At 53.1% G+C, this 27,972-nt stretch overlaps 13 protein-coding genes across 13 annotated transcripts in view; 11 read left to right on the top strand and 2 right to left on the bottom strand.

The window, feature by feature from the left end:
• Window positions 1–1,432: 1,432 nt before the first annotated feature.
• GLOTRDRAFT_110978 (uncharacterized protein) lies at window positions 1,433–1,979 on the top strand. The gene is made up of 3 exons (XM_007867534.1): window positions 1,433–1,575; window positions 1,641–1,707; window positions 1,763–1,979. The coding sequence occupies exons 1-2, from the start codon at window positions 1,446–1,448 to the stop codon at window positions 1,664–1,666; spliced, it is 156 nt and encodes a 51-aa protein (XP_007865725.1). The 5' UTR covers window positions 1,433–1,445; the 3' UTR covers window positions 1,667–1,707; window positions 1,763–1,979.
• Window positions 1,980–3,378: 1,399 nt separating this feature from the next.
• On the top strand, window positions 3,379–3,721 carry GLOTRDRAFT_40769 (uncharacterized protein; the record flags this gene model as incomplete). Its single annotated transcript, XM_007867317.1, has 2 exons — window positions 3,379–3,563; window positions 3,616–3,721. Coding segments are annotated over 2 exons (291 nt in total), but the record flags the coding sequence as incomplete, so codon positions are not given.
• A 754-nt stretch (window positions 3,722–4,475) lies between these two features.
• On the top strand, window positions 4,476–5,546 carry GLOTRDRAFT_115949 (uncharacterized protein). Its single transcript, XM_007867533.1, has 4 exons — window positions 4,476–4,582; window positions 4,637–4,980; window positions 5,047–5,428; window positions 5,485–5,546. Exons 1-4 carry the CDS (start codon window positions 4,495–4,497, stop codon window positions 5,514–5,516), a joined length of 846 nt encoding a protein of 281 aa, XP_007865724.1. The 5' UTR covers window positions 4,476–4,494; the 3' UTR covers window positions 5,517–5,546.
• Window positions 5,547–5,610: 64 nt separating this feature from the next.
• GLOTRDRAFT_15761 (uncharacterized protein) lies at window positions 5,611–6,096 on the bottom strand (the record flags this gene model as incomplete). The annotated part of the gene is made up of 1 exon (XM_007867291.1): window positions 5,611–6,096. A coding segment is annotated over one exon (486 nt), but the record flags the coding sequence as incomplete, so codon positions are not given.
• A 2,310-nt stretch (window positions 6,097–8,406) lies between these two features.
• Window positions 8,407–8,856, top strand: GLOTRDRAFT_40767 (uncharacterized protein; the record flags this gene model as incomplete). Its single annotated transcript, XM_007867316.1, has 1 exon — window positions 8,407–8,856. A coding segment is annotated over one exon (450 nt), but the record flags the coding sequence as incomplete, so codon positions are not given.
• Window positions 8,857–9,260: 404 nt separating this feature from the next.
• GLOTRDRAFT_10171 (uncharacterized protein) lies at window positions 9,261–10,121 on the bottom strand (the record flags this gene model as incomplete). The annotated part of the gene is made up of 4 exons (XM_007867283.1): window positions 9,261–9,329; window positions 9,404–9,732; window positions 9,783–9,867; window positions 9,930–10,121. Coding segments are annotated over 4 exons (675 nt in total), but the record flags the coding sequence as incomplete, so codon positions are not given.
• Window positions 10,122–14,705: 4,584 nt separating this feature from the next.
• Window positions 14,706–16,482, top strand: GLOTRDRAFT_138501 (uncharacterized protein). The gene is made up of 8 exons (XM_007867532.1): window positions 14,706–14,795; window positions 14,864–15,032; window positions 15,090–15,236; window positions 15,293–15,412; window positions 15,467–15,599; window positions 15,655–15,785; window positions 15,844–16,086; window positions 16,151–16,482. Exons 1-8 carry the CDS (start codon window positions 14,764–14,766, stop codon window positions 16,421–16,423), a joined length of 1,248 nt encoding a protein of 415 aa, XP_007865723.1. The 5' UTR covers window positions 14,706–14,763; the 3' UTR covers window positions 16,424–16,482.
• Window positions 16,483–17,188: 706 nt separating this feature from the next.
• GLOTRDRAFT_41112 (uncharacterized protein) lies at window positions 17,189–17,983 on the top strand (the record flags this gene model as incomplete). The annotated part of the gene is made up of 1 exon (XM_007867339.1): window positions 17,189–17,983. A coding segment is annotated over one exon (795 nt), but the record flags the coding sequence as incomplete, so codon positions are not given.
• A 650-nt stretch (window positions 17,984–18,633) lies between these two features.
• On the top strand, window positions 18,634–18,987 carry GLOTRDRAFT_17648 (uncharacterized protein; the record flags this gene model as incomplete). Its single annotated transcript, XM_007867293.1, has 1 exon — window positions 18,634–18,987. A coding segment is annotated over one exon (354 nt), but the record flags the coding sequence as incomplete, so codon positions are not given.
• A 1,926-nt stretch (window positions 18,988–20,913) lies between these two features.
• Window positions 20,914–21,333, top strand: GLOTRDRAFT_9576 (uncharacterized protein; the record flags this gene model as incomplete). The annotated part of the gene is made up of 1 exon (XM_007867281.1): window positions 20,914–21,333. A coding segment is annotated over one exon (420 nt), but the record flags the coding sequence as incomplete, so codon positions are not given.
• Window positions 21,334–21,933: 600 nt separating this feature from the next.
• On the top strand, window positions 21,934–22,233 carry GLOTRDRAFT_26170 (uncharacterized protein; the record flags this gene model as incomplete). The annotated part of the gene is made up of 1 exon (XM_007867304.1): window positions 21,934–22,233. A coding segment is annotated over one exon (300 nt), but the record flags the coding sequence as incomplete, so codon positions are not given.
• Window positions 22,234–23,129: 896 nt separating this feature from the next.
• On the top strand, window positions 23,130–25,875 carry GLOTRDRAFT_138497 (BAR-domain-containing protein; the record flags this gene model as incomplete). The annotated part of the gene is made up of 8 exons (XM_007867531.1): window positions 23,130–23,144; window positions 23,207–23,224; window positions 23,306–23,406; window positions 23,472–23,623; window positions 23,678–23,837; window positions 23,902–24,015; window positions 24,073–24,231; window positions 24,293–25,875. 8 exons carry the CDS (start codon window positions 23,130–23,132, stop codon window positions 25,632–25,634), a joined length of 2,061 nt encoding a protein of 686 aa, XP_007865722.1. The 3' UTR covers window positions 25,635–25,875.
• A 77-nt stretch (window positions 25,876–25,952) lies between these two features.
• GLOTRDRAFT_115945 (FAD dependent oxidoreductase) overlaps window positions 25,953–27,972 on the top strand; it is a gene marked incomplete at its 3' end in the record, with an annotated part of 2,808 nt that continues 788 nt past the window's right edge. The window contains exons 1-2 of the mRNA XM_007867530.1: window positions 25,953–26,457; window positions 26,511–27,132. Coding sequence (XP_007865721.1) covers window positions 26,018–26,457; window positions 26,511–27,132 — 1,062 coding nt within the window. The 5' untranslated portion in view covers window positions 25,953–26,017. The remainder of the gene's footprint in view (window positions 26,458–26,510; window positions 27,133–27,972) is intronic.

Below are 27,972 nucleotides of genomic sequence, written 5' to 3'. Positions count from 1 at the left end.
GTCTGCGTGCAGGCCTAGGGCCGTTGGTAATCGTGGGAATTTCGGGACTATTATACATATAGCCGCCGGTCTGCCACTGACAAGAATGCAGGGCCCGACGGGAAGTGTTGTAGTACATCCCATTTGTTAGCAACTGCCTATGGATGTTGGTACAGTACCATGTACTGCAATGGGGAACGTCCGCCCAGGCGCCGCACGATCAGAAATTGGAATAGAGGACTGTTCGGCGTATATATGTTGTGAGGCAGTAAAGGTTCCCAATCGTGCACCAATACAGTCGACTCTGTCTTAACCCATAACGGGTCGTGGAACCCAAAAGTTATGGGTTTCTGCAGACTATGGGTTACCAGAACGTGTGACATTGTGTGACTACCTAGTAAGCGTGACAGACAGCCTATCCGGTATAGGCCGGACGTCGTTTATGACAACGTTCAGATACGGAATCTTGAGTCTGGTATGGGTTATCTTCTGGAATACCACGAGAACCAAAAAATAACGGTCCAGATGGTCCAGATTCTCGTGGGAAGGAGACCTGTACCTTCCTAATATAGGTTGTTTTATGGGTTATGACCCTCCAAAAAGCTATGGGTTATGGGATACGGCAGACTTATGGGTTTTTACTATCTACCATGTTGGTGGAAGCCAGAAACCTATGGGTTATTACAGGTTATGGGTTATGACAGGTATGGGTTAAGACAGAGTCGACTGTAATAATATAGGGGATGAAGGTAAATGGGAGCTTGTACATCACTCCTGTCTCAAGCCAGTTGAAATCCCAGACGTGAGGTAAGCTCAGGCTGTCTGGTACACCTAGGCAGAAGATGGGATTAAGATATTCAGGATATCTGCGATTGCACGCAAATGGTAGTATTAGATCCGCCGCCCTTTCACACAAGCGTAAGGACCAGGAGTATCAGCAGACCTCGCTCCGGGTCGAGGCACAAGGCACCCCAGGACGTGTGCAATCTGAAGTCGGGAGAGTCGATGCTCGATTGGCAATTGCAATCGAACACAACTTAACTTGACTCCCGCCAGACTCGGGAGTGAAAGATCATCCGTGGGTGTTCACCGGCGTTTTCTTTGATGGAAAGCGATCGCATTTCTGTCACATTTACACGATGTCAGGGACAAGGCATCGGACTCGACTTACTTGATGGGTAACAGCGAGATGCGATGGCAAAGGTCTCGAGATGGTCTCACACGAACCCTCAGGGCAGGATAATCCTCCCAGGCCAGAGTCGCGTTCCACAGTCCAACAGGCCACTGATTTATCCCCGTGCACACAGACGTACCGATAGATAGTCTCGCCACGATCTTCCTGAAGTTCTGATAGAATACATGCACAGTACCCATTTTGATCTTCCGTCGCGATCGGCTAGAGATGTTGAAAGTCACTTACAATATAAAGCCCCTACCGCATGCGCTCCCATCCAAGTTCCGATACAATGCAAGCCCCAGCCGCCGCCCGAACCACCCTCATACTCTTCGCAGCCGTCCTGCTTGCCACCAGCGCAGTAGCGAGACCGACAGCGGGCACTGAGGCGGCGTGCGATCCAGAGGGCCCGGACTATGGGAGTAAGCCTCGTCGTCCATCTATCTCCTTCGTCGAGCCAGTGCTGACCGCCGTCGATTGTTTGTAGTGTCTCCGGACTGTATCGCTATGTAATCGGAGAGTACACGCGTATGTGGGGGATAACCTGCGGGCATGTAAGTCGTATATCAGAAGCCTCACGAGCCCAACTCATTTCAATATACATTGCAGATGCGCAGATGGAGGAAGGACAAGGTCCGACCGAGTTCTCGCTGGTGCAAGACATGCCTGGTAGATAGATAGAAAGATCCCCGAGATGCAATGGACGACGGGAAGTCTGTCATAGGAGATATGTGTGTATTATGTTGTCGCCGTACGTCGTGGCAAGCCGCGGCCTCGCGATCGTGTCAGAAAATTCTCCCGCTGTGACTGAAAAGCAGCATCGAGCCTCGCGATATCGACGAGAACATGCAAATATGACTCACTGGCAGTAGGATCCGCTGGTCCAGTGCCACCAGCGAGAGCTGCGCGCTGTGATAGGCTAGAGTAGACTGGAGTGTGACAGACGCGTGACGCACGAGCTGCTTGAATTCGAACTTGAAGCTGAAGCAAGGCTACTTACAGAGCGTGCAGCTTCAAGCTTCGAACCCTTGCCCACTGCATATTGTCCTAAGTGATCCTTGCTTTAGTCTGGAAGACCTTCATGGAAGTACGTATGATGGGTCGCCGTCTTTCCGCACCACCGAACACTGGCAGGGCCTTCTGATTTACCAAGGAGTCAAGACATCCCCAGATGTCATACTCGAGGACGAAGACTACACCGTTGATTCAGGACCCGGAGAAGCGGCTAGACTTGACGTTCCAGATGTGCTCGGAAGTCTCAGGCCTGCGCCCTCTCGCCGGTATGTCAATATACTACTCTCGATGTTGCACCGTGCGGACTCCGTACTTGGGTAGACGACTCGGACGACGCCGCTCAAACTTTTACATAGACACATCGTCTCCACCACGTGTCATGTTGAGGGACACTCTGACGCTTGGCTTGAACACTGATCGTCGGCGCGAACTTGGTAATAATGGGACATGATGTATTATTATAAAGCACTCGCAGATTCCATGACAGGAGTTATTTTGACATGTCGTATCGTGACTAGTACTGTCGCTCTTTTGTACCCATATCCTGAATCCCTCCATCTGAAGGTGCCCCTGGGCCACGCAGGCGATTCGGCTGTGCTGCATCACGTCCTACCCGACCGCGACAACCGTGGTGGCGCACGTCCTATCTTTGCTATCTAACTGTATGAGATATCGACGACACTGGCGGCGTGGATCGACAGTGCCATATGTCCTTCATGTTACTGATGAGAGTATTTGCTTCCTGAAGGAAACTCCGCGGTGGGCCTCAGTTTACGCAAGTTCCCATCATTTGTTAAGGGCGGTGCAGCGAACATTCTCAGTGATATTCATTGTAAGTTGTTTTCTCTACGAGTGTATCAGACTCTGATGAGAAGCTGCTGCCTTCCTTTAGCACAGGATGGTCCATCAGGTGCTCCCGCTGAGTAGCACTTTGAGGGACGCGTCTCGTGTCCTCTCCCAAACGCCCGTGCTCATCGCGACCTCGCATTTCTCCTTCGTGAACATACTCGCAAATCCCATGGTAAAAAATCGCACGAGAACCGAACGCATCACTGACCTCGCTGGTATGGCCTCCTGTTCATAGCAACACGCGAACAGTAGCTAACGTATTCTTTCTTGTAGATCACAGAGTTGAGGACGCAACGGAGGTGCTAGTCGCCGCCTTTGCAGAGGGTAATTTCCTCCTTATGACAACACATCCGCTCTGACTTAGGTGGGTTCCAGATCCTGTAGCTCGTGCCATGGTGGGCGGGAGAGATGATCTGCGAGTTCAGATGCACAGAGCTGTAGTGCGTGCCACCATCGTAGGAGGCGAAATGTGGATTGCAACAACAGACGACGGGAGAGTAGTTGGAACGGCATGCTGGTACCCACCTGGCTCAGACTTCCTCGCAGAGTAAGCACTAAGCCCTCTATCGTCATTTGCAGCTAATCATTTGTACTCTCAGTGATGCACAAACAAGTCAAGGATTCGCGGATTTCTTTGCACAGCTCGAACGCGTTGATCCAGGCATCCACAAATGGTGGCTGGAGACGGTACGTCTTCGTCATTGAGGGTGTCCTCTCGATAATGACACTTTCCAGCTGATGCCGGCATACGGCAACATATCAAAGCGATTCTATGCATCTCCAGATGACCCTGAGGGTGTTAACTTCAAGAAGAATAACTGGAATGTCGTCTCCTGGACAGTGCTGCCTGAATTCCAAAGACAGGGCATCGGTAAGACTCTCATGCAAATTGGCGAGGCTAAGGTTTGTGGGATAATTGTATGAGTCGACGCGTAAGTTCTGACTATCAGATAGGCGGCGGAACAACATCTCCGGGTCTGCGTTGAGACAGAGTCCGAAGAGCATGTAAGTCACGATCTTCTTATTTGACGCTGTGCTAATGATATCTTTGATGATCCAGGTACAAATGTACCGCCAGTTTGGCTACGAACTGGTCGGATCAGAATATGTGCAGGGTCCACCTGGAGTCCCCGGGTATCATGAATTTATTCTCATCAAATCTCCTCAAGCATGAAGGTTCTCAGGCTTAATGCAGCGTTGGTACTGTGGATACGAAATTTTCGCTTTTGGGGCTCATATTGCATGTATCAGTGCCTAGCTCGGGAAAATATGATGAATGAATCAGCCGAGCTAAAGTTGGCCTCATCTCAAAGTAGCTGGTCTCGGATTCCTCCTGCTAACAGTGATCTTCGATCTGGAAGGTGTCAGGTTTCTCTTTAGTGTTCGTGGATAGTGCTGTCATGGTCGTGGCTATTAAGTGAGGGGCATTAGAGCTTGCCGGCATCCTCCCCGATTGTCCAACCTGCGACATCGCTCACATGCAAAATTATAGACGTCTGCCTAGCGAGGAGGAAGCGGACTCTTCATTTCCGGAGCGCCTGGTTCCTCTGGAGTTAGAACAAGAGAGTGAGTGCTGAGAAGTAAGAAGCTGGTATGTAAATACTGAATCTAGCTTTGTAGAATCTGCATTATCCAGAAACTTGGTATGGCTGGTGGTCGCATGTGCCTTGTGTACGGTTGCCAATATCGCCGCTACGGGTATAAACATGCGTCTTCATGCTGTTGAGCCAAAGTTCGGGACTCCCCACACCCTGAAGACTATTCGGAGGCCGAATCAATTTATCGGCCTGGATAAAGTCGAGCGGGGACAGGTCACATATACTCCATTTGCTAATTATCCGGCACTCCTCACACAAGTCGACGCCTCCAATCCAAACTACGTTTATTCCGATGACCCTCTCAGGTGGAAAACGTCTCGGGGCTCTATCTCCCCGGACGACCGCCGCGTGCTCCTGACCGCGACAGTAAGCAGGTGCACCATCATATGTGTGGTTCCTACCTGTATAACACGGGATGGATTATATCGACAGGTCTCCACCATTGCACAGTTCCGTATCCTGGACTATGGGATGGAACGATGTGAGTTGATGGTGCAGGTGGCAGCCGATCAGACCTTAGGGCCTGAATCATCCATGCGTCTATCCGAGTCCTTCGCGAACTCCAGTAAGCCGGAGCCGGGTTGCATCAGTGTTTGGAGACTGGATGCACCTGAACCTCTGGATCCCAAGAGGTTGTGGTGGCGTAACAAGCCCACGCGAATCAGCCAGGTTGCAGCATTTGATCCGCAGGTGGACCCGCCATCTGTGTACCGTTTTGACTGCGTACAAGATTCACTTCATTCCTTCGAGATTGTCGCTGAAGATGAGTCGTGTTATATGGAGTGGTGGCAAGATAAAGGGACATCTACTTCGGGTGCGTTTCAAATATTATACTAGAGGCACTCTTCTCATAGAATGTTCAACAACCAGCAATATATCTGCAGCAGTCAATGAGTGTTTGATATGGAATGCACTTGTTCACTATTACCGGTAGAATGATGAAGACCGATGTGCACGGGTTAGCGAGCTACGTAACTATGGGATAACCATCTTCCTCCTCTTCCAGTCTTCGTAGTTCGACTCGAGGTAATCATACAGAACACTCCAGTCCTCGCATGCCATTGTATCTCCCATCTGTCCCTCCGAGTAGTTACGTGCCATAAAGTCACCACTTTCTAGGGAAAAGTCAGCCTTGCACAGGAATGACTGTCGAAGATAATTTATGCAGTGGCGAATGTGGTGCGGATTCGCCAAGGGATGGTTTCTGTCGGCGATGGCACGCTGCATTTGGCGGAGACAGTGAAGTTGATGGAACATGACAAGGGCAAACAGTCGGTCATCGGGGCCCAGCCGCACCCAACCAAATCCTTCTGGATTGTTAACGATTGTTGCCCAGTCCTCGTCAGCGCCGGGCCCCGCAAGCGGGAAGTGCACGGTCTCTTGGAGAGCGAGCTCGGCAGGTGGGAGAGAGTGAATCGGTAATATGGCTGGATAATCAGCACCAATGTAACCTTTACACGAAACGCCAAAGTCAATTATCATGCAATCGGAGGGCACATATGAAGTCGCACTGTATGACACAGTTAACCTGCGGAACAAACTACTTGCGTTCCACAGCAAGAGACAACAATTAGCCACACATAGGATTGCAGCTATCGGTAGAAGGAGGGACACGTGAGGGAGCATAGCTAGAGGTAACCTGTACGGAGGGTTATAGACGAGCGAGCTGACTTTGATACTCCAGTGAAGGACAGAAGCGGCGGTCACTAGCAGAAGTTACGGACCTATAGCTGATACAGATTCATCCCACCTCCCGTACGCCCGCCTTTGGGATGAGGCACAAGTCATTCCGAGATATCAATGAGCTGTAATTGGATCATCCACGGTCCTGCACATCCTGAGAGCAGGCCAATTATAGGGGCCTATCGGACCGTTACGTGCTGATGAGTCCTGCTCATGTTCCCACTTCAATTACCTATGTCCGGGGAGATCGTCACGGTGGCTTATGACTGATACGACGGACAAACGTTTATCACTGTCAGTGTCCAAGCCATCGAGTGATTTTCACAGCCGTTTGCAGATCGATGGACCACCAATCCAGAAAATCGCGTATAGTCGGAGTGGGTCGGAGTGCGTCCCAGGGACGTCGGAAGAAGGTAGGGAAGTCCTGATGGTCTGATTTCCGTCTCTCAGGGACTTAAAATTGCTTGTCCGACGTGGTCCGACTGTAAATGATTTTGAAAAGTGGGCGCATCAATCTGCAAACGGCTGCAAAGATTCCCATTGCTGTGGAATTGACTGATACTTAAACAGTGATTACAATGCCGTCTAAATCTGACCTTGCGGGAAGATACTCCGAGATATGAGTCAAACTGACAACTTTCATTGAGTGTGGTCGCACCGTCAAGGTACACCCCGGTGATAAAATATTGCCGTTGTGGTAAGTACTCTCGCTGTTCTAGGTTCGAGCTGGGACTTTGGAGGCATGTGGATTCATGACAGAATGTCATTCAGGGTACACAAGGACCCCTGAAAGTACTAATGGAGGTTAGATACCAGAGAACCTGATTTCCTTCATTTTTACCGGGACCGAATTTCACCTAATTTGGCTGTTTTTACCGGGACGCGATACCAACCTAGCCATGTGGCTCGAGATTTACCGGGACCCAGATATCCAACCTCCGAATTTTGATCCGGTTACAAGGGTTTTTCGTGGCCATATTTGATCAAAATAAGGCATTATTCGCTATAATATGCAATATATAGGCCCAATGTTGCCAAAAGAGTGCAATCTCAGCTCAAATATTTATTGGGGCAAATTGTGGCTGCACAAGCGAGTGATTGAGTGCCGGGAGAAGCCGGGTATATACCACAATGGTATCTGACCTTGGATATCGAGCCTCAATTCTACCGGGACTGAAGTATCCGGCCTTACGGGCGCTTCGCCACATTTTACCGCAACCGTATCTAACATACGGCCTCCAGACCTCACTTTTTTACGGAATTGGTATCTAACCTCCATCGGTATTTTCAGGGGTCCTGGTACACATCATCCGCTGCGTGCAGAGATAGAGAATGAACGAAATTGATTTAAAATCTGGTGGTTGAAGTCGCCACGGTGGAAAATAGAGCATGCGCGGCTTTACATTTGATAATTTTGATCGTACATCTGAACTCAGAACGCGCGCGCCCGAGTAAGTTCCTAGTTCCGAGAGTTCCCGAACGACCATATGCTCAGATGCTGAGCGCTACAGAAATTTTGATTACCCGGACACGCTCAGCCTGTGCACTGTACAGTGTCCGTGGAGTCAACACGCAGTGCTAACATTCTTGTCAAACTGTCACCGTGGCGTTCATCAGTGCTGTCCGCGGCTCCCACCAGAGTCACAGGTTGGCTGACAAGGAGGTATACATATATAAAGACTGTGTTCTGCGGGCCCTGGGGATCGTTCTGATGTAGTGTGTTAGCGAGACTCCATTGCCAGGCTGCAGTGTTCTGCCAGTGATCGAAACAGACCCATGTCAGCTCCGTGCCTACAAGTCTTCAGTTGATCTCCTTGACTAGATAATCTTATAGCCGCGGAGCATGCAGAATATCGTGAGACTGCATATATCCCACATTATATGCCTGAACGGATGCCAGCTATCCTGGCATAGTATGATGTCTCAGGTCAGGATAACGCCCCCACCGAGGAACCGAGTCTGTATCGTCGCGATGATTATGCTTGCCGGTACACTCATGGCCATCCTCTCCTTCAAGTTCTTTGGATCTCAGAATAGTGAGTTATAATGCACTTACACTAGTAAAGCTGAGTTCATATCGTTGTCGACTCGCGTGCAGAAAATTACAATCCCTCCTCATGGAACGTCCAGGCAGGGGGCCCTGTCATACTTCGTACATCAGACACAGTCCATTATCCCCTCGATGGACCTGGCTGCGACGATGAATTTGCGAGCCTTCTACCATCTGGTGGACACCTGGTTTACATCAACGGAGATGGTCGGACTGAGCCATACACTGTTACCCTTTTCCACCAACTTCGCTGTCTCGACATCTATCGACGAGAGTACATTGCTGATCCACCGCCGGAGAAACCCTCGCCTCTCATCCGTCACTGCATGAACTACCTTCGACAGATGGTCCTTTGTCATCCCAACATGGGCTTGGAATCTGTTCACCGCACGAGAGGCTCAGTCACGAGCCAACCGCACGATGCAGTTTGCAATGATTGGGCAAGGATATACGAGGAGGCGGAGCAAAATTGGAGGGCACAGAGACGATTTCACCAGCACTCAGGCTGAGTTGGGCGGAGGCACTGCTGAAGAGCTACAGGAGGCTAGAGTACCGCCCATGATTCTACATATAGTATAGCACAAGATACAGTGATCATTGTTCATTGTAACATGGATGTAGTTTTGGCATCATCCCGTTAGACACCCTCAAACATACATAACTGTAAGGAAGGGTAGTTATCGCCACCCTACAGTCAGGACACCATAGACTGTCAGATATCATCCTACATATTGTGGAATCACTAGCACCCCTAAGGTTCGATCTGTTCTCCTTTGAATACGACCGTACTCCCCGTGACGTCCGAGCGTTCGGGATTGAATGTTTTCATTGGATAGTCCGTCGTCGTGTTAGTGCTGAAAGTTGCTTGGATAGCACCTTTTGGGTTTGAGGCAAAGACAAGCGGCGGGGGTGTCGCCGTTGTTTTGCGAGACCAAGCACGACCGGTGGCAACGCGATAGATGATGAGTAATGGTGCTATAATCTATGGGAAAAGGGTGATAAATCCATGCGAATGGTGGGTCATTGAATTCATAATGGAGTGAACTCAGTTTGTACCTGTACTTGACTGAGAACTTGCATGAAAATGCCTTGCAAGGGGTGATTCACCACATATGGTACCAGGAAGAGGATTGAACATATGGCGTAGAGCGCAGCAGATTCCACCAGCATCGCCGCTGTGGAGGTGTATTGAGCTGAATGGGATCTTCCGAGCGCATTGATGACCGCTCTCCGATGAAGCAGTAAACGGACCAGAATCAGGATGGTGAGGAATATATTCAGAGCCAGTGACGTGGAATAGTATGCCAGAACGATGTTCACGCTAGACGCTTGCCAAATGCTTGCACCGGGGCGTGATTCGTCAAACATCAAGAGTATGCCCATGGCTGGTACACAATACTGAGGACACGTGCAGATCTACGGCCAGTCGACTCACCGATCGAGGTCAAGTAGACAAGGAACGGAACCGACATGATAAACCATATGAATCGGCCGGACCAGACGACCGTGCACCGCCAGAGCTAAGATACAATTTCTCAATGACGGTCGAGACAAACCACTAAAATGTAACTGAGGTACTGACCATCAAACCATCCGCAAGCCAATTAGCAAGCACATAAACAATGACACCCAGCAAGTTAATGGGTATTGAAAACGCTGCTGAAGCCCACGCAACGGGACCTCCTGGGTAGTTTCGATTCTCGATGAATTCCATTTCATTAGTGCGCGTAGCCGATGCAAAGTAGAGCGTCCCGAGGATGAACATAACCGTGATGTACAGCAGAAACGGCCACTTAGACCGATCATGCCGCACTTGCTTCGAGAGAAGGCGGAAGCACATCACAAACAGCGTGAAGTGTATACCTGAACATAGACACATTGCAAGAATGAGCAGAAGTCTAGGCATATGCAGCAGCTATTTACCGTAGACGAATCCTGTGACCACGGCCCCGTCCAAGTAACACTTCTCCCATAGTAACAGTATGTTCGGCTCGCCGGGGGGACGGTTATCTGGAGAGTTAATGGGGGGAGTCGACATAGTGCTTCAGGAAAGGGGTGGGCCGGTACGTTATCGCAAATCCACGATGACCCTGGATATTTGAATCATGGCAAGATATCAGATGTCACTGGGCGAGCATGAAGACCCATGTCCGGGGCTTCCGTCCAGAACGGCGGGAGAACCTGCTCTCACGACGGACAGCAGAGCCTCCTATGATGACAACGTCAGGGTCTAACTTCGTTCAAGAGACTGTCATCTCTCGTTCCTGGATACCTCGGCTTACCGCGGTCCCTGAAGAATGTCCCGCCAATTCGGCGGACTGAAAACATTCCGAGCTTCGAGTCCAGGCGGTCACCTAAGAGGTGGGAAACCAAACAATGTGCTATTCTGCTGTCTCTTCGTGTAAGTATATCTGAGACTCATCATTTCAGCTAATTGATACATCAAGGAGGTCACCTACGGAATCTCCCATGATCTGGTATCGTCGATCGCCACTTGCGGGTTGGATATCGATTCTTGATAACAGAGCTACCGGCTGACACAGCTCTCATATAGGACCTGTGGATCACCCATAAGGACACGCCGGTGGCTTTGTCAATTATAGCTTCGGGCCGCCAGCAAGCGGGGGGGCTGTCGATCAACGCCTTGAATAGCCAGAAATCAGGATTTCATGCGAATTTCGAGCACTGGGATTTCAAAGAAGCAGCTAATGAAACTGACACTATTTCAGCCAACATTTGCAGAACAAGGAGTGTTCACCGAAATTGCTATGGCCCGGAACTCGTACTGCACCCTTCATGACAGCTCTTGTGTGAACTTCTGATTCGACCTGACACCCTTGGGACGCCCGCTGCCAGACATGTACGTCGTGTGAGGTGCTTTGAGCCTTACTACTCACAGCTTATGGCAGTACCGACAAATCTCGAATGTTCCAAGCAACATCTGTAAATAGATCTACAGGTACAGCAGCGGCCTCGCTAATGGACTTGCTCACTCGTTTGAAGAAAGCGATATTTACGGTATCACAGTAATCTGATAGCATCTGACAGGGGTTGGGGGCATTCGGATAGGATCATTTAAGGAGTCTGCTTGCGCAGCGGATAATCAGAACCACCGTTAAGTCGGTGAAGGAATGGAAGACAGGCTTCGTACCGTGTGGCGATACATAGCAGTCTCAAAGAAAATGCATTGAATATGACTTACTGAGTGAGTAGCAGAGTGCGATGGCAGGCACTTAGCAAGATGTGACTCGTACAAGCTTGTTGCACAAAATGCTCATCCAGAATCTTCTTCGACAGCTCAACAGGCGATCATCGATTGACACCTGCGTGAGCCAATATACCCATGGATGGTCCTCAGTAATACTTCTTTGAGCTTCTGATGGAGCACATACGTGAGATTGATTTTGTATCCATGCTGGCGAGAAATATAGAAAGTCATCTACAGTATAAAACCTCAAGGTACGGGTACCGGCGCTCACCGTATTCTCCATCCGAGTTCCGATTGCGCTGAGCTTCAATGCGAGCCCTGGCAGCTGTCCGAAACACTGTCATGCTGTTAGCAGTCATACTGCTTGCCACCAGTGTGGCAGCTAGACCACTGGACACATCCGATCCGGATGTTTCCGAAGTTGGGCGTAAGCATCATCCATATTCCTTGGTTTGAGTTGGCGCTGAATACTACCGTCGATTTCAGTGACTCCGGATTATATCCCTATGTGATCGCGGAGCTCAAGCTATACGACACAACGGTTATACACGTAACGTAGGTCTCATCATACAGTACCTCAAGCATGTCTCATGTCCGTATTCTGACGCGCAGACGAGGAAGTCGTATCCGTAGTTTCCTCTCTGGAGCAGATTGTACCTGATGAACACGTATATCACGGGGATGTAGTAGTCGAGCAAGCGGGTGCCATGTGAACTTTCCTATTCCCGCTACCGTAGGTAGTGGGTCTTAAGCTTAGACCCCCCGGACGTTCGCAGGTTTCCTGCGATCGTTTCAAGATCTGAGGGAGCACGTGTTGCCATGACATGGCTGCTACTTCTTGTGGATACTATCATTTTGGGGGTTCTGTCAAGATCTCGGAAAACAGCCTGCCGCAGGCCCGCTCCTTGGACAATCATTTTACTTTCAGTCAGGCATCATAATAGACCCTCCTAAGTACCATCTGCGCAAATAACCACCTCAATTGACTGGGCAAAAAATAATAGAGAGAGATGCCGGTGACGGACCCACAGTCGCAGGTAGTTCTGTCAAAGCGTCACACGCGAGTCACAGTAAGGAATCCGCGCCAATTTCGTCACGCATTTGTCACACCCAGGACCCTTGCACTTCTGTCAAACATAAGGCGGTAGGGCCGTGCGAGCGGCAGAGCCCGCTACCGTAGACATAGATAAGATTTGGTAGCAAGCTGAAAACTTGACATCCTGAGCAGCATCATATACTAATATATTTATTTTGCGAAAGCAGTTGTGTTCCAGCCATGATTTCCGACTGAGCATTCACCTCAACGATTTGAAGAGATGTCCACCTATGTCCACTCACTCCTCCCTCAGGTTCTGAGTATACAAGTCATTTATGTAAAACAGCTGACATTGAAGTATGCTGCTTTCACCTGGAGACCGCATCTCCAATGCCCCAAGCTAGGTCATGTCTGTTCTCTTGAGTCCCTTGACCAGCATCCGCCACTTTGGCTAAAGATGGAAAGAGAGATGCCACGTGGTTCTACAATCGGGGTCCTTTGAGGACCCCATCTTTGATTGGTCCAAAGCCGTGTGCCGGTCCTGCCGTCCGCCATATACGGTTAAGAGCCAAATAGTGTCAAATAGATCGCGTAGATCTTGAAACGATCGCAGGAAACCTGCGAACGGCCGGGGGGTCCAAGACCCACTACCTACGGTAGCGGGAATACGATAGGAGCAGTTGGAATTGCTTTAACACCAATCGGGTGAGTGAACCATGTTTAGCTATACATAATACAGTGTTCCCCAGTGAGCCGATATTTGCCGGAAGACTGTAGGCCCAGAGATCTAATACATCAGGCCTGTTTCTCATGATTACACTGGGCTGTTTGGACAGTATTCGTCCTCCCATTCAACAATGGTAGAAGATATGACAGTTCTGACTTCACAGGCGTTCTCTACGGGTTACAATTCACCTATGTACCAATCTGCTAAGTCACCCGTTACATATTTGCTGAGATTTCGGAGTTCTGTCAAAAATCTGACTTTGACAGAACCCCCAAAATGATAGTACATCGGTTTGCACGCGTTTGCCTATTTCCTATTTCGTATGTTTAGCCGTATGTTATTTCCTGAACACTCTTCCTTACAGCCGCTTGCAGATAGATAGACCATCAATTCAGAAAACCACGTATAGTCGGAGTGGGTCGGAGTGGGTGCCAGGGACGTCGGAAGAAGGTAGAGAAGTCCAGATGGTCTGATTTCTGTCTCTCGGGGACTTGAAATTGCTTGTCCGACATGGTCCGACTGTAAATGATTCTCAAAAAGTGGGCCCATCGATCTGCAAATGGCTGTAGTTATTCCACAGACATTTTCCGAAACATATGATTTCATTATGTCGATTAATTCCGCTTTAGGTCTACGTCATATTGTCTCAGTTACTGTATCTATTTAGCTGTACTTCGTCGAATATACGCCAGAATTCTCCTCTCGCGTCTAAGTCTGACCGGTTTTCAGCCCGAAGACGTGGGTGTAATCACATTCTTATGGCCAATGGCGTGATCGGCATTTTGCTTGAACCAATAGGGATTTCTCCCTGAATTAATAGCAACGGGGTCTTTGTCGGACAGCGCGTGAGCATTTTCTTTTTACAGCCAAGGTGGCGGAAACACTGCACTGTTGCCGTCTCCAGGGAAAAGCAAGCCTGAGCTAGGACTGCAGAGGCTTTAAACGGGGTCACGGATAATACTCATGAATAGAGTACTTACCACCATCCTGGGCATCCGGGCAGACAAAATATCCGGAAATGAGTGAAGCACAAATGCTTAGGTTGCTGTTAATTCTAAGTATCTCTACGGTAGCGGGCTCTGCCGTGCTCGCACGGCCTTACAGCTTTATATCGTGGCTTTACATCGTGGCAAGTCCAGGCTAGGGTCTAACTCAGCGCAAAACGATAAGTCCGACAATAGAGGATGACGAATTCTCTCACTGCGTCAAACAGAGATTATTGATTTTCATCCTTTCAACTTCACTGTCGACGACCGCAGACACGACGATTCGCGGTCGGACGGTTCCAAGTCGCGCAATTGCAATTGGTCATAAGTAACCTGTAACACAGCGTGACCGACGCGTGACGCAGAGCCAGTCACGTACAAGCACTAAGCTTGAAGTCTACCCAGAGTCCACCACCCAGATAGCTCTCCACATTGTATTCTTCGTTCTCTACGCGCAGAATGACTTCAATGGAAGCACCGCGGGCTATTAAGTATGTATGCTTATTGCGATTCATTCAGCGAATGGACTGAACTGGCCCTTATACTTACCATTGACAAGGAAGCGCAAGCTCTTGGACAAGACATTACCCAACGTCATACTTGAGGACGAAGAGTTCACGGTTGACTCAAAGATGTACCAGGAACTGCTGGATATGGAGAAGCGACTCGACTGGACGATGACGCGGAAGAAGGTCGAGGTGCAGGACGCGCTGGGCAGGCCTGTCACGGTGCGCCCATGACCACGTATAGTGATTGTACTCGCCGGCTGACTGGGACTTGGGTAGGCGACGAGAACGCTGAGGCTTTTTCTGAGCCATACAGTCTCCGGGCAGGAGTGGCAGAAGACCGAGGGGGTGGGGGAGGATGTGAATTTCGAGACGGGGGACGGTATTCCGGCATGGCAGTTGAAGATTGAGGGGCGTCTGCTCGAGGTGCGCTAGCTCTGCATGATCGTTCTGTTTCTCTTATGGACGCACCCCGTCGGTAGGTTCCTCACCAGCGGTCGAAGGACAAAGCTCCGCCCCGGAAGTTCTCCACCTTCATCAAGCAGATGATCGTCGAAATGGACCGCGACCCTGCGCTTTACCCTGACGGTAACATCGTTGAAGTTCGTGCTCCCAGAGTTTCGTATGATTGGGGCGGATGCTGATGGGTATGTCAGTGGCTGCGGAGACCGAACCAAGAAGCATTGGACGGGTTCACGATACGACGGACAGGCGACAAGCCCGTCAAGTTACGAATATTAATGTACCTGGAGCACCAACCAGAACAGTTCAAGGTAGCGCCAGAACTAGGTGAGTCTTTCCGTTGCCAGCCGAAGGTGCATGCCAATGACGGCAGGGCATGTAGGCAACGTGCTGGGTATCAAAGAGGATACGCGACTCGGAGTCATCCAGGCTTTGTGGAATTACATCAAAATCAAGAATCTGCAGGGTAAGATAGACAGGAAGATGATCGAGCTGGATGAGTACCTCCGGCAGGTGCGTCGTGCGCTTCTGCCGCCCTTATCCTCGTTATTGACCCACGGAATCCGTGCAGGCGTTCCGCGTGGATGTGATCGAGTTTCTGAAGCTGCCCGAGGCTGTCGACAAATTCCTCATGCCGCCGGACCCCATCATCCTGCACTATACCATAAACCCGTCGATACAGCCGCCCGAAAGGCCGAGCGCGTACGACGTAGAGGTCAAGATGGACGATGTGAACCTCAAAGCGCGGATGAGCAACGTCGTGGTGAACATGACATCGGAGAGCAGCCGGGAGCTGACGAAGCTCGACGAAGAGGCGAGCGGCACCCTACCACGCCCGTTATCTATACCCAACACTAATTTCTCCGACTCTACTCTAGATTGCGCTGCACGTCCAGTCCCTGCACAACTCGCACATCAAGCGGACCTTCCTGCGCTCGTTCGCGAAGGACCCGGCGGAGTTCGTCCAGACGTGGCTCGCGTCGCAGTCGCGCGACCTCGAGAGCGTGCTGGGCAGCGGCCCGAGCGAGGGCGCGACCGTGCGGCAGGAGGAGCTCAAGCGGAGCGAGTTCTTCCGCCTGCCGTGGGTCGAGGAGGCGGTCGCGGTGCAAGAGGGGATGCGGTTGGCGTCCAGGATCGGCGTCATGCAGTGACCTTCGGCTGTCTGATTCTTTTGCAGGAGCTGTTATATATCTTGTCTGTGTACTATGTGTTGTGCTTCCGCCGTTCAGGATGCGGGCACCGTAAAGCTGCCGCGCCTTCCTCCTGAGAATTGTACTGTCCCCTCGTTTCCCCCGCCTGAGATACATCGTCGCTAGGCGTCAGCCTGTACTATGCTACCTGTTGACGTTCCTCCATCGACTGCTTGTATAGAAACCGCCGTCGAGCGGTATTCCAAAGGCTTCCCGATGGATCTTGGCTGTCACGGTGGATGCCGGTCCCTAATAGTAACAGCAATCGGCCCATAAGTTATAACGCTGTACTCTTCTTGACTCCTTACCAAGTGGCACCCTTTCGGGGTCCCAGTGTTCGACGGTCATTTAGAGTAGTTTCTGGCTAATACCCTCTCGAGTACTAGGCGACTCTACTGGCTTTTCTCTCTTAAACTTCCTCAGGCTACACTACGTCCCTATACACCTTACTGATTCCAGAGGTAACGTATGTCGGGCACACCGCCTGGCCAACCCGCCAGCAACGACAGACGTGGCACCCGTGCGAATACCTCACTGCCACCGGCACGTAATCTGGGTCGGACCTCGTCGAACCCACTCCCGGGACCTATTTTTGATCGAACATCTGCGACATCGTATCTTACCGAAAAATCACTAATCCAACCGTCCGATAATTACACGCCGGCGGACCTCGCACCGGTTCTTCTCAATGCCACTAATCAGACAATGACTATAGCGAAAGAGGTAATGAAAGCAGTAGCTTACATTTTACAGGACATCGACAAACAGAGCATCGCCGAGACGTGGAAGCAAGAATACGAAGAACGTATCAAGGTGGTCGAACAGGCGGCCACCACGCGCATCGAACAGGTCGCGGACCACGCCGCTAACACCTTCCGCACCATTGAACAACGACTCGACAACCAGCTCCAGGCCGCCGCTCCCACCTCCACCCAGAGCGGCCCCTTGTATCGTGATGCACTCACCGGACCAGCAAGAGCCCCTAGCGCGAACGCGCGCTCCACCATCAATCCCGCCATCAAAGCTCAAGTCGAGATACGCGCCCGTCAAGTACTCATCGACATCCAGGACGAAGGTGCACGAGAGGAACTCAGGACAGCACGACCACGGGATCTCGTTATCAAGGCGACCGCCATCGCCAAAGAACTCTGGCCGGACTCAACGGATACATGCGAATTCGAGAGTGCGCGGATACTACCCAATGGAGGGGTGGTATTCGAGGTAACTACCCGGGCAGGTGCTGACTTGATTCGAAAGAACAAAGGTGCCTTTGCAGCCCGCTTCCACCCCAGCTCCCAAGTCAAAGACCGACTGTACGCCATCCTCGCAAAATTCGTACCCATCACCTTCGACCCCGATGCGCCGCGCGACCTCCGAGAGATAGAAGAAACAAACCGACTAGATGTAGGCACCATCGCTAAGGCCCGCTGGGTGAAGCCAATCGACAGGAGACACCCCCATCAGCTTGTCGCACATGCCCTGATCCATCTCACGACACCCGAAAACGCCAACAAGGCAATCCGCGATGGCCTTATCATCTGTCACAAACGCGTCCCGGTCCAGCGGGAGATGGTCGAGCCGCTACGCTGCTTGAAGTGCCAGCGCTACGGTCATATCGCCAGAACGTGCCGAACTACTAACGACACCTGCGGAACGTGCGGAGATGCCCATCGAACTTCCGCCTGCATGACCGATGCCACCTTCTGCGTGAACTGCCAGTCCAAAGACCACCCCACCTCTCACCGCGGTTGCCCAGTTTTCCAGAGGGCATACGAACGTCTCAATGCTCACCGACCCGAGAACGCGATGCCGTTCTACGTTACTGACGAGCTGTGGACACAGGTCGCGTTCCCAAGCTTCCAACCGCCCCCGCCGCCCGCGCCATTCATGACAGGAAGGATTGATGTCCCCATTGAGGAGCTAATACACACTAGAATACATCGGCGAAACCCCTCAACCTCCACCCAACGCCCCCCACCTGATCCCGAGCCACCTGCGCCAAGTTTGCAAACTCGTCGCCCCGCTTCTCGTCCCACGCGCCAATCGCGCCTGGACGACTTCCTCTCTTCCGGAGAGCAGCGCACTAGAGCAGACTCACACAGCTCGGCACTGAACCCATGAACGATACGACCCACCAAAACCGCCGACACCTTCGAATCTGGCAAGAGAACCTCAACAAATCCATGAATGCGAACCTCGACCTCATCAACCACCCGCGGCTACACCTCGACTGGGACCTCATCCTCATCCAGGAACCGTACCTTGACTTCCTCAACAACACCCGCGCCTCCCACAACTGGCGGGTTGTATACCCTACTAACCATGGTTCTAGCCCACAGCACACCCGAAGCGTTATCCTCGTCAATTCTAGGCTCAGTACAAACGACTGGCGGCAACTCGATTTCCCTCACCCGGATGTTACGGTACTCCACCTCAGTGGCGCCATCGGCACCCTCACGATCTTCAACATCTACAATGCTGATGACAATGACGACACGCTACATCTCCTTGCCCGATACTGCCATCACGACCTCCAACGACTCTGCCCCAACCATGCCGGTCAATTGATGTGGGCTGGAGACTTCAACCGCAAGCACCCGGCATGGGAACTTCAGGCCAACTCGCGATGCTTCACCACGTCAGCATTACAACGTGCTCAAGTCCTGATCGACTATGTAGCAGATTTCGACCTTTTCATGGCCCTCCCCACAGGCATAGCGACCCTCAAGCACAAATGCTGGAAGGGGGAATACCGGCCCGACAACGTCTTCCTGGCCTCGGATCTTCAAGAGAACTTGATCTCGTGTAAGGCTAACCGGTCACTAACTCCTGCAGGTACCGACCATTATCCGATACTCACGGTCCTTGAATTCACGGTCACGACGCACACACCTGAGCAACGACGGAACTTCCATAATGTAGACTGGAAGAAGTTTCGAGCGGAACTGCAGTCTCAACTAACCACCCTAGGTCCCGCTTGCCGCATACGCACGATCGAAGACTTTCAGGCGAAGGCTGACGGTCTCCACACGGCTCTGGCTAACACCATAGAGAGGGTAGTCCCGCTCCTCAAGCCTAGCCCCTACATGAAGCGATGGTGGACTCCGGAACTCGCCGCCAAACGTAAGGTAAAGCGGAAGCTGGCTGATGAAGCCTACAGGTTCCGATACGTGGACGACCACCCGAGCCACGAAGCGGCCCGACGGGCGGACCAGGATTTCTGCAAAGCTATCCAAAGCCAACGGACTGGCCGCTGGCGGGAATGGATCGGGGAGCTTGAGGGCCAAGAGGTTTGGAAGGCCAAGAACTTCATATCGGGACCGGCTACCGATGGTGGACGAACACGTATACCCAGCCTCAAAACCCGGGACCTCGATGGTCAGGTCATCGACGAAGCATCTACTAACGACGACAAAAGTGCGCGCCTGGCGAACTGCTTCTTCCCGACACCACCAGCTCGCACTCTGGCTGAACCCGACGTCCAGTATCCACCGCCTGTCTCCCGGTACCGTCCTATTACTCGGGCTCGCATCAAGCGGGCCATCTCGTCCCTCGCGCACCACAAGGCACCCGGGCCTGATGGTATCAAGAATATTGTCCTCGTGAGATGCGCCGACATTCTCCTCGACTACCTATACTATCTGTTCAGTGCTGTCTTTGACCTCAAGACCTACTACTCGGTGTGGCGAGAATGGCACACCGTTGTGCTGAGGAAACCCGGCCGGGCTGATTACTCGCAACCGAAGTCCTACCGCCCCATCGCCCTCTACTCGACGGTAGGGAAGTTACTAACCAAAGTAGTCACTGAGGACATAGCCTATATCAGCGAACGCTATGGTGCCCTGCCATTGAAGCACTTTGGCGGACGTCCGGGACGCACCACTACTGACTCGCTCTTCCTAGTTACACAGCGCATCAAAGATGCATGGCGAGTTGGTAAGGTTGCCTCCGTCCTATTTCTGGACATCGAAGGTGCTTTCCCCAACGTCGTGGCAGAACGATTGCTACACAACATGCGTATGCGTGGCATCCCGGAAGAATACGTCCAGTTCGTCGACCGCATGCTCACCGACCGGCGCACGAAACTCAAATTCGACGACTACGAATCCTTTTGGACGTACATCATTAATGGGCTCGGACAGGGTGATCCCCTGTCCATGATTGTTTTCCAGTTTTATAATGCTCCGTTACTTGACATTCCACAGGACCGCACTGAAGATGCGGTAGCATTCGCTGACGACACCGCGCTCATAGCCATTGGTCGGAACTTCCAGGAGACGAACGCTAAGCTCAAAGACATGATGGAGCGACCAGGCGGCGGCTTTGATTGGGCTGCAGCGCACCACTCCAAGTTCGAAGTCAGCAAATTCGGCCTTATTCACTTTTCGCGAGCACGGGTACCAGAGACCGACCCCCTAGCACGACGGAAGACCAAACCCACCCCCAGACCACCACTCGAGCTCCGCGGCATCGTCATCAAGCCACGCGTCACCCACAAGTTCCTCGGCCTCATCCTCGACCAAGAGCTCCGGTGGAAGGCCCAAAAGGACTACGCCGTCGGGAAGGGTATCGCCTACACGTTCCAGCTGCGCCGACTCGCGAAAACAAACTACGGGCTACCATTAGCGGGTGTAACACATCTATACCAAGGTGTCAGCGTACGACAGACACTGTATGGTGCGGCGGTATGGTACACCCCGGTTCACCACCGAGTTGGGAGCAAAGCACGTAAGGGGTCGGTGGAAGCTACAAAGCGCATCGCGACAGTCCAGCGCGCAGCGGCTACGAGCATAACAGGGGGTTTGCGCAGCACCGCCACTGACGTCTTAGATGCCCATGCAGGACTCCTCCCGGTACACCATCTCCTCGACCTCGAATGCTACAGGGAAGCCTTGCGACTAGCAACCCTACCAACCACGCACCCTCTCGCCCCTCACATCAGACGGACCTCACGCCGATATGTCAAATGACATCGCTCCGCCCTCCATCACCTATTCCACATCTTCGACATCCGACCGGACCGCATGGAGAAGATCGACACCGTCGGGCCGCAGCCAAACTGGAAACCCGTGTTCACGACTTCCATTGCTCAAGACAAAAAGCAAGCACTACGGGAGGAAGAAGAATGCACCGGCGAGCCACTGCGTGTATATACCGATGGATCCGGATATGAGGGACAGATAGGTGCCTCCGCTGTACTGATTCGCTCGGACAGGGCTCCGTCCTCGCTCCGATATCATTTAGGAACCGACAAGCAACAGATCGTGTTTGGCGGGGAAGGAGTAGGCGTCCTCCTAGGCCTCGAGCTGCTCAGACTGGAGAAGACGCTTAGGAGGGTAAAGCATGTCCAGATCAGCCTCGACAACCAACCCGTTATACAAGCCCTCCAGAATCCCAAACCGCGAGCAGGCAACTACATCATCAAGCTCATCCGTTCTACTGCCCGGCGTCTCCTCAACGCCCACAAGCACCTCCGACTTACCATCCGCTGGACGCCCGGCCACTCCGACGTGGAAGGGAACGAATATGCCGATCGTCAAGCCAAGGACGCAGCGACAGGTAACAGCAGCCCTACTAACCGACTGCCACAGGTACTACGTCGCAAACCTCTCCCTTTCAGCAAATCGGCTCTGAAGCAGGAACATCAAGCGAAGCTCAAATCACTATGGGAGGCGGAGTGGTCCAAATCGCCACGATATGCGAAGTTTGCCAGCCTCGACAAGAAATTGCTATCGGGGTCCTTCCGAAAGCTCGCGAAGACACTTACAAGGCCTCAGACGAGCATCATTATGCAGCTTCGTACCGGCCACATCCCGCTCAATGGGTACCTTCATCGCATCCGCAAAGCTGAATCCCCCGACTGCCCTCATTGTCCAGGCATCGCCGAAACAGTCCAACATTACCTGCTCGAATGTAATGCGTACGAGCGACCGCGCCACGCCCTTCGACGGACTCTCGGACGAACAGCTAACGACCTGTCGACCCTCCTCTGTGACCGCGTCCGCGAGACACTCAAATATGTCCATCACACGAAGCGCTTCAAGAACATATACGGTGAAGTACTCTTCCCCCGCGACGGGTCAGGTAACAGCTAGGCTGCTAGGTGTCAGGATAGCCAACTGTCCACGAGCCCCGTCTGCAAGACTCCCCCCTCGACAACATCATCACGCCTCCACTACTCTACAAACCAACTTAATCTCCTCAAATCTATATGTGGGATGCTCAGGGTCGTCAAAACCAGGTCAACTATAGGGTTTTACACTTCTCTGGGGGTGACGAGAGCCTAACGGGGCACTACGGGCTAGGCTGGTAGCTTTTTCCCCACAGGGGTTTTGATGCACCCAGCCGAGGATGCTCCGTAACCTCAACATATTCGTTTATTCGCTCACCATGCCGCCACCGCCGTTTTTCGCTTCTCCGCAAAAACACAGGACTCCCGCGCTGCCCGAACTACTCGGGCAAGTGCTTGTTTGTTTGATATTCAGACTGTTTATTGCGAGCTATCTACCACACACATGTAATGTCCAGCTTAGGGCACCTCCCTCCGGACAATAAACAAGAGATTCAAAAAAAAAAAAAAAAAAAAAAAAAAAAAAAAGTTATAACGCTGTAATCAACCCCTGGTTACTCCTTTCCATCGTCCACCGCTCTTTCTTCTACGACTGCCATGGCGAGCAAGCAGGTCTGTGTGTACAAATTCGAGGTTTACGATGAGACTGCTGACGAGGACATACGGGCTTGCAGCTGGGGAAGTTGAGACAGGTATGTATGAGCGTGATCCGTTGATTGAGGAAGGAACTGCGAGTCGCTCATGAATTTGAATATGCGCACACGTATACTTAGTGGGCTGGGGAAGTCATCTCGTCCCGGGAGAGGACAGTCGTCACCGAGGAGTTCAGGGAGCTCGAGGAAGACATCGACTTGAGGAAAGAGGGGATACACAGGTACGTTCGTACTTGTCTGGCCTTCTGATCCTGCCTCTTACCTATACGACTCTCGTACATCTCAGGTTGCACATCGCCTCGCAATCATACCACCACGCCCTGTCCAAGAAGAGAGAATGCGAAGCCGTCGAGGAGCCGGGGAAGTTCCTCCCCGTGGACGCGCTCGGCGTGGTCATGATCACGCATGGCGAGGAGCTGGGCGAGGATTCTGTGCTAGGTCGGTCCGTATCGCATCGCTGCCTTGTCTATCGTGACTCATGCTTATACGAAGGCTCCGCGCTGGTCAAGTTCGGCCGGGCGCATTGTAAAGTCGCGACGCTGCAAGAGGCGCTCGCGTTGACGTTCCAGGATACGTTCCTTACCGCTATGCAGAGATACGAAGACGAGATTAAGGATTACCAGGCTCTGAGGAAGAAGTTGGAGAGTCGAAGGTGGGTGGCGGATTCCGTCCATCCTTGATGTCTTGGCTTCTGCTAACCGCGTGTGTGAGGGTAGGCTTAGTTACGATGCTGCTATCAACAGAATGGAGAAACTCAAAACTTCCAAGAAGGACAAGGAGAAGGAGAAAGCGGAAGCTGAGGACGAGCTCGCCAAAGCCAAGTCGCGATAGTAAGTTATCCGTCCAGGTCGCACTGAGTATACAACCTTACATCACCGTACTATCAGCGAGGAGACGTTCGAAGATGTCCGCGCGATCATGTTTGCCATTCAGGAGAACGAGACGTCCCAGATCCGGGATCTCACGAGCTTCCTAGAGCACGAGATGAACTTTGTAGAGCAGTACCTAGAAGTGCTAAAAGACACGAAAGCCAACTGGGTCGAAGTGTACGTCTCATCTCCTCCCCTGCCGTCCGTCTGACCAACCCCCCTCCCCCGGGGCGTCCAGCCCAAGTATAATTCGGAGCAAAGCAGGCACACTTCGCTCAAAGGCGCCCTCGCCCTCGCCACATGACCGGCGCGGCTCAATCCGCTCGCACAAGTCCTCCGCGTCGCGCTCCTCGCGACCGCCCTCGCCCTCCTCCGAGGAGGAAGAGGAAGACGACGCGCAGACGCCCGGGCCGAATCGCCAGTCCTTCGCACGGCGCAAGTCCGACGCGAGCAAGGTGCCGTCTCGTACCCCCTCGCGCGCCTCGCGGAAGAGGGCTGATAGCGAAGTCGCCACTGACAAGGAGGACAAGGAGAAGGAGAAGGAAAGAGAGAAAGGCCATTCCAAACGGCTGAGCATGGCTGGCTGGGCGAGCAGCGCCGTCGGGTCGATCACGGGCCGGAGCAAGAAGGACAAGGACAAGTTCGCGACGCTCAAGGAGACGGACGGCACGCAGTCCGACGAGGACGAGAGCGACGGCGCGCGCAGCGAGGTCTCGCGGTCATCGCGATTTTCATCGAAGAGCGCAAGCAAGAAGAGCAAGAGCAAGAAAGAGGCGGTGGCGATGGGGAAATCGGTCTCGGCGCCGCAGCCCGGCGGGCGGAAGATGATGAAGGCGCTGTACGACTTCACCGCGTCCTCCGCAGACGAGCTGAGCTTCCGCGCGGGGGACGTGATCACCGTGCAAGCGGAGGTGCTCGAGGGGTGGTGGATGGGCGAGCTGCGTGGGCGCACAGGCCTCTTCCCGACGACATACACCGAACCCCTAGCCACCCCGCCCGTGCCCCCGCGGCCTGGGCGTGCGGGCACGACGTCGTCCAGTTCCTCGTTGTCGTCTTCCAAGGAGCACTACGGCACGCCGAAGGGCTCGGATGGGTACGAGAGCAGCGACGGCGGGCAGGAGGCGCTGTATAGTCGTCAGCCGGTCATGTCCGCGCGGACGCCTGTGTACGGCGCGTTTGATGTGGAGAGCATACAGAGCAGCGTGGGCGACGGGGACGAGGAGGCGAAGCTCATGCCCGGGGGGCCGAATACGGACGACTCGCATACGAACAACACGACGTCTTCGAGTTTGAAGAAGTCCTCGCTCCTCGCACCTGTCATGAACAACCGGGTTAGGTCCGACCCCTCGCCGACGCCTGGTAAACGCCCGCCGCCGCCGCCGCCGCCCGCGAGGAGGGGCACGAAGGTGGGCGGGGCACAAGGGTCGGATACGTCAAGCACGAGCGAGAGGAGGCTGAGCAGTCTCAGGAGCAACTCGGTGGGGTCTGTGGCGGCCCTGGCGAACGTTGTTGCGCCTGGGCAGGTGCACGAGTCGCCGTTCGATAGTCCGAAGGATTCGTCATTCGAGTCATTCCATTAAACGGTAGGCCGCACGGAACTCGAGGGAGCAGTTGAGGATGTGCAAGTGCTAGATCTACGCAGCAGTCACGAACGTTATGACTTGACGAACTCTCGGGACTTTGTTTCAAATCTTAACTCTGATAATACTGGTTTACGAGGGTACGTAGGTACTGAATATTGGTTTTGCTTGCGCTTCCCATCAGTACTATGTCAATGTACACAGATCTATACTCAGCATAAGTAAGATAAGATTTGCCGGATGTTCGATTGCCCAGCGTCAGGGCAGTTTGGGGCGGGAGCCCGTCGGACATTTATCGATCGAAACGGCGCTCGTCATCTCCCCTTTATAACGGACACTCAACAGCGACCAATGGCGTACAATATAATAGTATACATCCCAAAATGCCTACAACAGTCATCCTCGGAGCAGGCATCATCGGCCTCTCGACGGCGTACTACCTCTCATCCCAGTCGCCCTCCGAAACCATCCACCTCGTCGAGTCGTCCCCGGCGCTCTTCGCAAGCGCCTCGGGCAAGGCAGCGGGCTTCCTCGCGCGCGACTGGTTCCCCGCGGCCTCGTCTGCACTCGGCGCCCTTTCCTTCGATCTGCACAAGAAATTAGCGGAGGAGCATAATGGGAAGGAGAAGTGGGGGTGGGGCCCGAGCGTGAGCTATTCGCTGGACAGCACGAAGGGTACGGAGAAGGGAGAGGACTGGCTGTTGGCGGGCGCGAGCCGCGCGAGCGTGGTCGCGGAGACGAGGGATGGGGATGTCCGCCCGAAGTGGTTGACGAATACAGGGGCGCTGCGGAAGCTGTCGGACAGCGATACTACAGGCATAGTGTGCGTCCTATGCTTACAGTCGTACTGCTTGAGATACTGATCCGACGCTACAGGGACCCGCTCCGGCTATGCGAGTGGCTGCTCGAGCAATGCAAGTCCCGCTGCGTGCGGCTGCACCACCCCGCCAAGGCCACCAAAGTCCTCACGACCGACTCTTCCCTCTCGGGCATCCAGGTCACATACTCCGACACCGGCACTACGTCCGAGATCCCCTGCGACGCCCTCGTCATTTCCGCGGGCGCGTGGACAACGCTCGTCTACCGCACGCTCTTCCCCGCCGCCCCGCGCGCGCCGCACATCTCCTCGCTCGCGGGGCACTCGCTCGTATTCAAGTCCCCGCACTGGACAGGGGCCGACGAGGCAGAGGGCGGGGGCGTGTGCCACGCGGTGTTCACGACGCACCCCGGGGGGTTCTCGCCCGAGATCTTCAGCCGGGTCGGCGGGCACATCTGGCTCGGCGGGCTGAACGACGCGCACCTCGATGTGCCGGAGCTCGCGACGGACGTGAAGACGGACGAGAAGAGCACGGAGACGCTGCGGGAGGTCGGGCGGTGGTTGTGCGGGGACGAGCTGGAGGTGATACGGGAGGGCCTGTGTCATCGCCCCGTGACGCGCACGGGGGTGCCTCTCGTCGCACGAGTCCCGGAAGGGGATTTGGGCGGCGTGAAGGGGAGGGTGTATGTTGCTAGCGGGCATGGGCCGTGGGGGATTAGTTTGAGTCTGGGGACTGGACTGGTGGTGAGCGAGATGGTGCTTGGGATGAAGACAAGCGCAGATATCAGCGCCCTGGCTAGATTCTGACGGGTTGCAGATACCGGGAGTGTACGAGCATTATCATCAGGTACACTAACAGGGTCAAATAAGCGCACCTCTGCTGCTATCTATTAAGATACCAATGCCAAGCAGAAGACACCGACCTTGTAACTCGTTCAAGCTCGGAATGAATGGTGGGCATAGTGGCATAAATCGCACTTCAAGCAAGGGAAGATGCTCTCGATACCCGGATGCTCGCCATTCTTACGACCCGACACCGAGGCGGGCACAGCACTTATGTCGTAAAGTACGCTGTAACTTGAAAGACACTGATAGCCTTCGAGGACAGCGCAGCGTAACTCCCAATCGTCGGTGTTCCCTCTACGGACGGGCGCGTCTTTTTTGCGTTGAAAAGGAGACTAGTTCAGTGACATTCAATTCGGGACTGTCCAAGCTAGTCAATCCAGACGATACGAAGACATCCACCCGAACAGTTGAGCCTTCAAATAAGCCAGATAGCACAAGGTAAACTTGAACAACGGCGAGACACAGCACAGGGTAAGGCCAGAGCTGGCAGGCTTGCGCCAAACAAAGGCTCGTGGTCCGTGCACCAGCCACATCCTATAAATCCCCTACCCAAACGTTCCAACAACTCATACTTACCTTGCGGGCGTGTTCCCCTTCACGTACCTGGGAAGTACGGGCCGTGGGGGCTCTCCATAGCACGGCGACCCTGTCCGCAGAGGGCCCCTGCGGTTTGTA

This window comes from Gloeophyllum trabeum (genome assembly GCF_000344685.1).
Source record: "Gloeophyllum trabeum ATCC 11539 unplaced genomic scaffold GLOTRscaffold_00006, whole genome shotgun sequence".
NCBI classification, from domain to species: Eukaryota; Fungi; Basidiomycota; class Agaricomycetes; order Gloeophyllales; family Gloeophyllaceae; genus Gloeophyllum; species Gloeophyllum trabeum.
The sequence above is the reverse complement of the archived record's forward strand: the minus strand, read 5'-3'. Positions and strand labels throughout refer to the sequence as shown.